This window comes from Amphibalanus amphitrite, unplaced genomic scaffold (assembly GCF_019059575.1).
Source record: "Amphibalanus amphitrite isolate SeventyFive unplaced genomic scaffold, NRLGWU_Aamphi_draft 001189F_arrow, whole genome shotgun sequence".
Lineage (NCBI taxonomy): Eukaryota > Metazoa > Arthropoda > Thecostraca > Balanomorpha > Balanidae > Amphibalanus > Amphibalanus amphitrite.
In genome coordinates, this window is record NW_024882683.1 from 31,396 (window position 1) to 42,500 (window position 11,105).

Sequence of the window (11,105 nt, forward strand, 5' to 3'; positions counted from 1 at the left end):
ATAGGTCTTCATGATGCTTGAGGGCCCTCGAGCCCATCGTGGGGACCTCAGATGCCAGCGCGGCCCGTGGAGCCAACGTGGGAGCCCTCAAAGGATGCCGTGAGGGGCCCTGGAGCCAATAATGGGGCCCACAGAGGCCGTCGTGAGGGCTCTCAGAGTCAAATGCCGCCCAAAAAGTCGCTGTGAGGGCCGAGAGACCGGCATGGGGAGCACCCGACCGTACTGGACTCTCAATAGTCCCAGATCGGCTTTTGTCTCTCATCACAAGTATGTAATAAATGATTTGACGGGCTGCTTGAAGGACAGCCTACGGATTTAGGGGGGCGTCTTTCCCCATCAGGACAGGGGGCATCTTACCCCAAGGTACCGAAGTAACATTAAATCAGTACAATTTGTTAGCCATAAAACTACACCCTGAAATAAACTGTTTGGGACACAGTACACGCATGTTAATGTATCACGACTATAGCAAGGGACGCAAACATTATCTATCTTCTTTGATATTTACACTGTTTTGACACCAAAATATTTTTTGAAAGCAGTAAATAAAAAACATGCAATCACCAGCCAGCCGTTGCCCAACTGAGCTTCGCAAATTTTTGTGCAGTTAACAAGGCAGGCTTCTGCTTTACGCTAAGAACATTAATTTCCAGGTTCGATTCTTTGTTTCGCCGCTAGAGGGGGAGGGGCGTCTTTCCCACCCTGGGCATCTTACCCCACTCTCCCCTAGAGGATATGTGGAAAAATAAATCAGCATGTGGATGAATTTGTGACGGAAAGTTTTCAACAAACGGGACAGGACAGTGCTTTATTTAGCAAATAAAATACGTTAAACTTCTTTGTTATGATAATGTCTCTCAAACTTGCACTTGTTTAGATGCTCCTGAAACGGTTGTATCAAACAGGAATAATATCCTTCTCATACCAGTGCTTTTGATAACAAACACATGACAGTTTTGTGCGATATATTCTTTTTAACGCGCAAATTGTGCGGTATTCTCATCCGCAAGAACCAGGCGCGGATACAAGGGGGGGGCCATGGGGGCCATGTCCCCCCCCTTGGCCGATTTTTTTCAAAAATAAAATAAAAAGTTAAAAAGTTAAAAAGCTGAAAAGGGGGCCTCCTGAAAATAAAGTGGCCGAAATCCGATGAGTTTTTTTTTTTAACCTACCCACTTAGTTATTTCTTAGAAGACTAGCTGAGAAGACTTCTTTGTTAGAAGATTGGTAAAGCTTTTCATAACTAGGAGGTCTCTTATACTCACAGAGATGACCACTTTTACAGGGCCTCCTAACCTGCACAGAGGGCCTCCAAGCCTGCACAGATGTTGAGATGTTGCCTGAACAGCTAGATAAGCTCAATAGACGCAGTTTTTTTTGGGGGGGGGGCCCAACAAGTGGGAAGATGGGGCCTCCAACAGGTGGGATTATGGGGGGGGGCCTCCTGGTTTCTAATGGCCCCTCCCTTGGAGATTTTCTGGATCCGCCCCTGGCAAGAACACAGACGCCATAAAAATAGTATGACGCAAATATATCACATTTATGCCTTGGAAGAACCAATCAGATTACCAGTAATCAGGGATTAGTGAAAGAGACCATTGTGGGATACCTCACTGTCTGCCTTCGCTTTGCTTGGAATGTCACCATGTGTGAAGCTGCATTCCCCCTCCAATTCTTTAACGTTGCCTGAACACCCGAAAATGAAAATAACATCTCATAATGCGCTATACCGGGGATATGTTCACAGCCGATGAAGACAGGATTATTGTAACGGTTTATACTTGTTTCTCGGTCGTGGATTAATTATCTCTCGCGTGTTTTTCAGCTCTAGCTTCCCTCGAAGGCCACGGCGTGCCGTTCAGCGTGTTCTCTTTCCGTTTCAGGTTTACCAAGTGCACCGAGATCGGAATGGAGAAGAGCTGGGTCATGACTGAGGACGAAAGGATGCAGCAGCTCAAGGTCAGTTGAGGTCACGGTCGGGGTCGGGGTCAACAGCATGGATCAGGGTCACCAGGAAGGCACCTTGAAATGCAATTGTACATATGCGATTTGACTTGTTTTCAATAGCGGTTTGTTTCATTTTAAATAGTTTAAAGTCGCTTCTTGATTATTATCTGCATAATTGATGATTATAATCATAAAGTTGATATTTGATAATTATCAAATATCAACTGAAAGCTATGTCTCCGCCTTCAAAGCGCTTCCCATTATCATCCTTGTTACGTCGCTTTTAGACTGCAGGGTTCAGCAATCCTCGAGCTATGGCATGGGCACCGGAGGGGTGCCCTCATCCATGGGGTGCCCATGCCAAAAATTAGACAGCTTCTAATAATAAAGTGGGCATCTTGCCTATCTCCCATTCGTCACTTTCAATAAGGGAGACAGAGCTATGTTTCAGTCATACACCTTGCGGTGTTTTGTTATATTATTGACATTTTTAGTGAATTTAGATGAATAACGAATGGGTGAATAACGCTGCGTTTTGGTCGTTTGTCATTAACATGTTGGTTCTGTAATAAAGATATTAATGCATCCCCTCCACTGCGGTAGCTCTGTCCTTGTGAATCCTTCCTATCAAAAAGCTCAGACTAAATTTATAAAAAAAAAAAAATAACGCCAATATCAACAATTTAGACGGCGATGATAATGATTTGATCATCAAAACAGCGTCAGTGTAGCATTTTCTTTATTTCTATCATGGAACAAGCTGGTTCCCCTTGCTCATACGTTACAGCGTAAGTTTCTAGGCTAATTCTTTTTAGCTGACATCGCTATTGCGGACGACGTCCAGCATCGTTATGCCAAGTGTTTAGGTTGGCACAAGACGCACATATCTCCGACAGTGTTGTCCCCCTTGGTTGCGCCTATATGTATGTAATGTGACGAAGAAATTATGCAATAGATAAAGTTTTTAAACCTCTGAAAGTTGCAAGCTTTCATTAAATGGCAAGTTATCTTTCTTTCCACATCAAATTTTGAACTGCGTTCACTGCTCATATTTTGTTTTCCATGAAATTTGTAAAACTGTAATTCGATCTTTGGCAAAATAACCCCGAAATAAGTCGAATCATTTGGTACTGGAATTAAAATGAAAGGTGTGGTCATTCATCTTTTGCAAAGCACTGAAACGTTTAGCTTTCATGCGATTATCACCAGCAGTTTGTTGTAAGTATTTTGATTTGTAATGCAATTAAAGCTTATTTTTCATGGTAAGTGTTGCCATTACATGCATTCCAACCACCACCATCCATGGCAACTCGAGGCTTCTCAGGGATGCTGTGCTCTCGGAGTTGCTCGTAGCGAGGTTTGTTTACATCATGCCGGGGCCCTGTTCAACAATCCGACTTTATTTGTCTGGGGGCCTGTCGGCTGGTGAAGAGCTGAAAGTCTGGTGTATGCTGTATGCTATTCAGTGGAGCGTCTTGTAACCCAATGGAGTTTTGAAAATGCATGACGTCTGCCATCTTATTTGGAATATGGAAGTAAAGGCAGCTTTGTTTTTAAATCGCATAATACTTTGCATTGTATGACAATACAAACGAATCGTTTACTCAGCCACATCGCTTACCCCTCTCTTCTGCCCCCTTCGTCCAGCTTCGTCAGGAGAAGAAGCGCCAGAAGGAGGAGGAGGAGAAGCGCCGCCGCATGGCTCAGGAGCACCGTCTGCAGCCGCACGTGCCGCTGCTGGAGGAGCAGCACCTCTACCTGTCCGGCGACGACCTGCAGGAGATCGAGCAGCTCTTCTCGACATTCTACAAAATGTGAGTCATCGACTGCAGCGGAACTGCGCCGGTATCTAGGCAGATGTGGAAGAAAAAGGAAGACTTTGCATGATAGTCAGACCACAGCCGATGGCTCTTGTTTCTTGGGGCTACGATTGCAGAAGTTGGGCTACCATTGGTAACATAATTTTGCCTGAAGTGCTGACGTTTAGTTTATAATTATATGTTCAGTGATATAGCTACCTGCACGTTTTTCTCCGACTTTTTCTCTCTTGTCCTTTACTCTCGATTGGCTGCCTTCTTGACGTCTATTTCATTCAACGTTGCAGAGCCTTTGTTTCTATGCGGAACCCCATTAACCCTAACCCAATGCAACAAGCGGCAGCGGGGACAAGGCGGCCTCATGATCGGCTGTTACAGCCGTCCAAACGGTCTGCTCATCTCACTCTTAGCTCCGGAACGATCCCAAAGCGCCCATCCAGAGCTGACCATTGACAGGAACAAAGAACTGAGAAACCTGCAGGCCTTTTGTTTCCTCGCCACCAGCGCCTCTAGCGGCGGTCGTTGCTACTACCACCGCCTGACGGGTAGACTGTCCCGGTGGGCTCGGTCGGTGCCCGGGGCGATACAAAGCCGCGCAAATTCGGGATGGGTCGTGCTGCCTCTCACATGTTGGCGGAGCGCACATGTCACCTTTACGGCGCTCTTTATGGGCCCGCATGCTGTCCTATAATTGCTCGGCCGCTGCCTTGCATGTGCCGTGCAACTGACATCTCGTTTGGTTCGCTCGAAGGGGCCATTAAATTCTGCGTCTTTACTGCGGTGCCGGCAGCGTGGGCTGGCGTTCACTTTTATCATCCGCCCGCAAACAAAACGACAAAATGACCACCGTCGCGAAAGGTGAAACGACCACCGCGCACTGTTGAATTGTAACCTTTCTCGACGACACCGGTTACGTCTTCCTCTATTCCACGGTGAATTTCGTCGGCGCAGAATTTCTGGCGACTCTCCTGCTATGTTGCGCCGGAACAAAGAGTCGTTGAGTGAAGGGGGAGCGGAGGGGTCGGAGGGGGACTGTCGAGGTCATTGACCGAGCACCGGTCGATGATGTGACCCTGAAGCGGTCCGGGTTCCGTCCGGCAAGAGGGGAAGAGGAGGGAGGCGATGGGTAAGCCAGCAGCCTCAAGGACAGCGAGCTTTGTTGTCAACGGAAAACTAGCACACCGCCAATCAATCTTTTACCGTTTCTTAGGCAAGGCAGCTTAATTAAATGTTAATTAAATTTAGGTATTCATGCGTTTATTTGTACATAACACCACGGTTTATCTGGTCATAGGATGCTGCTCTTTCTGTGCCTACCTGCAACCAGGGCCTCGTTTCATAAAAGGAATTACTTACGGCGTTCCGTCAATTATGCCAGATTTGGCGTATTTGATGCCAATTCGGTTTCATAAAGCCGGAGGCCGGAGTAATTCACGCCATCGAAATTACGGAGCTTCATTTACGGCAAATGCTCGAATCCGTACCAATTGATGCCATTTGGGTTTCATAAAACGACGTAATTAACGCCAAATATTTTATCAAGCTCTTGATGTCAGTGGTGTAAACTACGCACAAAAATGTTGCGTGAATTTGAATAAATGTGAAGATTCGAAGCTAATTTTTAATATATTTTATAATGTAGAGCCCGGTGAGGAAGAAAGAACAGCCAAAATGAGAAAAAGAAACTGCAAATCTTCTGTACCAGTCGCTTTTCTGACAGCTATCGGAATTTTGTTTATTCGCCGCGCCGCGCCACTTTCGTAGTAAGGCACTTCTGCTTAGCTGGCTTTCTGCTGTTTTCAATATATTGATTTAATAAAGGATGGTCATCAATATCAATTTTATTTTTTCATAAATACTTTTTAAGATTAAAATTCATTTTTACATAATTGTTTTATAATTTCTCGTAAAAAATAAGTGTTGACACGAAATTGTAATTTGTAGGACGTTTGATAAATTACGGCAACTACGCAAATGTGCTTAGTTACGGAAGTGTAAACAATTCCAGTTGTGGCTTTGTGAAACCGCTTCATTTGCGCTCCGTAGTTTGAAAGGGTGTGAATTACGGAAAGGTGTAAGTTACGGCAGAGTTTTATGAAACGAGGCCCAGCTCGTAATAATAAATTATCCACCTACCCTACATCACGTTCATTTAACTTTCGGTCTAACTTCGAGCGAGGCAAGATGAGATTTGGTGGATAAGGTCAAACAACTGGGCAATGGGCGCGACGTTATATAACATCCAGTATCACGAGCCGTTTTAGGCTCAATTAACACATTGGAAATTCGTCTGGGAAACGCTCTAGACTTCAACACAAACGCTCGGTAACGGAAATAATTAATTGTGCAAGTTAGACACAATGTTTTATTTTGTATATTAAAGGTAGTCTGCCACCTTCCAATGATTTCCCATTTTATTTTTCCTAGGATAAGAACCTTCTGTTTTTACCTAATATCGCAAAAGAAATCAAAAATGGGCCTAAAATAGTGTTTTTTTTCGCCTAAAAGTTTATCGGTTTTTCGATATGTATAACAACTGTAGTGGCCTGACCTGCAAACAGGCGTCGGCAACAATCGCGAATGCGGCGCACATGTGACAATAAGCAAAGGTCATTATAGAGTTACGACGTACGGGAATGAGTTATCAGCTGTCTAATCGTAGACAACACAATGTCGAATTTAAACTGTAAGCCTGTATTGGTATTGTTTCTTTAATTTGACTGTCGAACATTAATTTATGGTTTAGAATATTATTTTATGTAAAATAATTGATATGAAACAGCCGTCTCTAAAGTTATGACCCCATCTCACCACATGAAAGTGGCAGAAATGACAATGATCAGCTGACGCATTTTTCTTGGCCGAAGTCAGAGCGCGCGGCCCGACGCACCACCACCGCACCACAAAGTATGAGCAGAAGCCACCTAAGGTAGACCGCGCCCAAAGCCAGGGCCCCGGTAACGTGAGGTTGAGGTAGCCGAGTCGGGGCAACGTGCCTGACCCAAGCCGGGGTCGCGGCTTTGGGCGCGGTCTACCGCATCCCCAGGCATCCCCGGGCTATCACATGACACCGGGAAGACGCGCGGCCCCGGCTTGGGTCAGCGCACGCTGCCCCGACTCGGCTACCTCACGTTACCGGGGCCCTGGCTTTGGGCGCGGTCTACCGCACCACCTAACAGGCGTGTTCGAAACCGCAGGAGAGGATGATGAACGGGTTTATCGAAACTTGATTGGCTGAGCCTATCGGTAATAGCGATTTCAGTGTGTGCATTTATTGTTCATAGTGGTGTGAAATGTGGTTGGGGTACGACCGACAACCCGTCGGGGCGAATTTCGCACTGGGGTGCTCAAAATTTGAAGAATTTAAGACGTTTCCATGACTTTTGAAGGTATGGATAAGTTCTAAAAATCCGATTCTCCTTATCCGGGTCATTAAAGGGACCCTCCCACCTTCAAAAAAGTTTATGAATTGGCATGAAAGTGATGTCACTCGGTTCAGAAAGAGCGAAAACGAATATCTACCAAAATTTCACCGAAAAATATTCACCGGTTTTCAAGATATTAGACTTTTACTTTTGTTTACTTTTTTGGGATCTCCGCTGTTTCTAGCGACTTTATTTTAGAAGTGCGGCGTTTGCGGCAGATGTTGCGCGCAAATAGCATATACCACCGCGTGCTACAAAACGTTTTAGTCAAACATTTAAAAATCGTTAGATATCTGCGCTGACGTCACACATTCAGAGGGGTATTCCTAAGCATTAGCCCCTCTGAATCAAAATGCTGCAATTTTGAAATTCAATATTTCCGATTTAAGGCATTTCTCGATGTTGTGAGTACCGAAACCGGTAATTGTGAGCCAGGGACCCCATTTTGGCTATCTCAACTCAAATCTAATGTTAAGGTGGGAGGGTCCCTTTAACGCCATATGGTCCAAGAAAGCTGGCACACTACCTTTAACACCTGGAGAATTCGTCTGGGAAACGCCCTAGACTTCAACACAAACGCTCGGTAACGGAAATAATTGATTGTGCAAGTGAGAGACAATGTTTTGTTTTTTTTTTTGTTTTTTTTTTTTTTTTTGTATGTTAATTGAAATTCACCTGTTTCGCAGTACTATGGAAGTCAGCACTTCAGTAAGCTTTTGGATGAAGCAATGTTTTGGGTGGCCTGGGCGGGACGGGTGGAAAAAATTGGGTGAGTGCCGGGTGTTACACCACAGGAATAGCTGAGATGCCGCGGAGAGATGGATCTAAGGTGAGGGTCAGACGCATTGGTGCGGGGACAGCAAGGAGGTTCGAACTGGGAAGGGTCGGCGGGACGGTGCAGGGAAGTGGGAGCGGGGCCGAGCAGAGTAAGAACAGGGAAGTGGGGACTGGGCAGGGTCTGACGGGACAGTCCAAGGACACGGGGACAGTACCTAAGGAAGTGGGGGCAGGATCCGGCGGGACTGAGCAGAGTAACAGCCGGGAAGTGAGATGAGGCGCAGGGGCGGCGCCAGCACACTCGGATGACGAACTCCTGGAAGCATTCGGACCGTTTACGGCCGTGTTAATGGCAGTTCGTAACGTTACGATGGGCTGTGGTATTCGGATGGCCGCTCGCCAGCCGCCGCCGACTCCTCCCCGCCTCTGAACCCGCCTCCCGCAGCTGTGGGATAGGAGGCCCGCCTCCCCCGCCGCCTGCCCCGCCTCCCCGGGATGCAGCCTCGCCTCCCGCAGCTGTCTGCCACGAAATTTCCTGCTACCTCTGTAACTTGCCCCGCGTCTGGTTCTTTCAATACAAGTTTTTCGATAATGGCTGAGCTTACCTTTCGAACTAAAACCAGTGCGGCACATTGGAAATCAGCCCCGGAATCCAGCCCTCAGGTGACTGAGCCCTGTTCGATCTCAGCGCCCATTTGCATAACACAATCTTCCTGTCGTCTGGTGTCGCTACCCATAATCCAGGGGGGATTATCGGGGATTTGCATGGCCCACGTGCATGCCGCCCGGGGCACACTGAGCGCGCCAAAATAGCGCGCCAAAATAGCGCGCCAAAATAGAGAGCTCACCGGAAACAATCTGGCGCAGGCCGCGCGCGTGGCGGGAGGTTCCAAAGTTAGGTGGACGTCTGTTGAAACGTTGAGGATCTCAGGATGACGTGAAGTGTATGGGTGGGGTATCTACCCTGTCAATGTCAGCTGTTCATTGTCAATCAATGTCGAGTTCTCAGCTTATTTGATTGACAGAATGGTTAACAGGAGAGACTTGCAGCTACAAAGATCGACACTGATGCAATTCTGAAGGTGAAGCATTACAAAAAATCGCTGAATAAAAACGTACGTTATCTTTAACCCATGGAACGTTATTAGGGGAGAGTGGGGTAAGATGCCCAGGGTGGGAAAGACGCCCACCCCCTCTAGCGGCGAAACAAATAATCGAACCTGGAAATTAATGTTCTTAGCGTAAAACAGAAGCCTGCCTTGTTAACTGCACACAAATTTGCGAAGCTCAGTTTGGCAACGGCTGGCTGGTGATTGCATGTTTTTTATTTGCTGCTTTCAAAAAATATTTTGGTGTGAAAACATTGTAAATATCAAAGAAGGAAGAAAGTTTTTGCGTCCCTTGCTATAGTCGTGATACAAACATGCGTGTACTGTGTCCCAAACAGTTTGTTTCAGGGTGTAGTTTTATGGCTAACAAATTGTACTGATTTAATGTTACTTCGGTACCTTGGGGTAAGATGCCCCCTGTCCTGATGGGGAAAGACGCCCCCCTAAATCCGTAGGCTGTCATTCAAGTAGCCCGTCAAATCATTTATTACATACTTGTGATGAGAGACAAAAGCCGATATGGGACTATTGAGAGCCCAGTACGGTCGGGTGCTGTGAAAAGGTGGTCTCTCGGCCCACACAGGGACTTTTTGGGCGGCATCTGACTCTGAGAGCCCTCACGACGGCCTCTGTGGGCCCCATATTGGCTCCAGGGCCCCTCACGACATCCTTTGAGGGCTCCCACGTTGGCTCCACGGGCCGCGCTGGCATCTGAGGTCCCCACGATGGGCTCGAGGGCCCTCAAGCATCATGAAGACCTATAAGGGCCCCACAGTGGTCTCCGAACGCCACCACGGAGGCTTGTTTGGCCGCGCTGGACTATGATGGCCCTAACGATGACCTCTGAAGCCCCTTACGACTACTTTTGAGGGCCCTTACGATGACGTTTGGTGTCTACTGCAGGCTCGAAGAGACTACTGATTCGTTCAGGTGATTCACGTGCCCATTTATGTCACTTATAGTGCAGGGGGCATCTTCCCCAACGCCAGGGGGCGTCTTTCCCACCCTGTGGGGTAAGATGCCCCTTTCACTTCTTCAGGAAAATGCTTAAAGGGACTGTCCCACCTTAACATTAGATTTGAGTTGAGATAGCCATCTTGATGGACGTTCTTTGAAAATCAGTGCCGTGAAAACCGTTTCTCCAGCAATTACTTCATCGCAAAGAAATTTGAGTTTGATTTTGACATCTGTGCAAATAAGTGCCACAATGTATTGGTATAGGCACTTAAATCTGATGACGTCATCAGGCTTTCGAACGTCCGTTAAATGTTTGACTAAAACGTTTTGTAGCACGCGGTGGTATATGCTGCTTTGCGCGCAACAAATGCCGCACTTTCAAATAAAGTCGCTAGGAACAGCGGAGATCCCAAAAAGTAAACAAAAGTAAAAGTCTAATATCTTGAAAACTGGTGAATATTTTTCGATGAAATTTGGTAGATATTCGTTTTTGCTCTTTCTGAACCTAGCGACATCACTTTCATGCCAATTCATTAACTTTTTTGAAGGTGGGAGGGTCCCTGTTAATAGCAAAAAAAAAACCATCATATTTCAGGCACGAAAGTGTGATATTTTTTTAGAAAAATGATGTCGGCTTCCGTTGAAACTCCAAGTTTTTGCTTTCGGATCGTCATTTTCGAATAATATATGACATAGTAAAACCCTGGGCATCTTTCCCCACTCTCCCCTACTGATTGCACTCTAATTCTTTCGTCCCTCAGGTATGAGAAGTGTCCGATGCTGCCAAACGGCATCGACAATCCGGACGAGCAGGGCAACCGGATGGTGACCATCTTCGTCAACAGCATCATCCGCATGGTCAGCTTCGTGGGCGAGCTGCCGCGCTTCCGGCAGCTGACGCCCTCCGACCAGAAGGTGCTCCTCCAGAACGGTACGTCATTGGGGGGGGGGGGGTGGAGGGGGGCATTGGTGGGCATTGGTGGGCTCACGGGATCAGCTGTATGTATGTATGTATTGACGATCAAGAGCAATCCACAATCGGCGTGGCGATTACACTCCACGCCAGCTGTGTA

The 11,105-nt window shown here is 46.8% G+C and overlaps 1 protein-coding gene across 2 annotated transcripts in view; it reads left to right on the forward strand.

The window, feature by feature from the left end:
• Positions 1-1,886: 1,886 nt before the first annotated feature.
• The window catches only part of LOC122370955 (protein similar-like), a 17,362-nt gene continuing 8,143 nt past the window's right edge, over positions 1,887-11,105 (forward strand). For both annotated transcript variants that reach the window (XM_043346947.1, XM_043346948.1), the window contains exons 1-3: positions 1,887-1,959; positions 3,595-3,761; positions 10,794-10,963. In XM_043346947.1, coding sequence (XP_043202882.1) covers positions 1,909-1,959; positions 3,595-3,761; positions 10,794-10,963 — 388 coding nt within the window. In that variant the 5' untranslated portion in view covers positions 1,887-1,908. The remainder of the gene's footprint in view (positions 1,960-3,594; positions 3,762-10,793; positions 10,964-11,105) is intronic.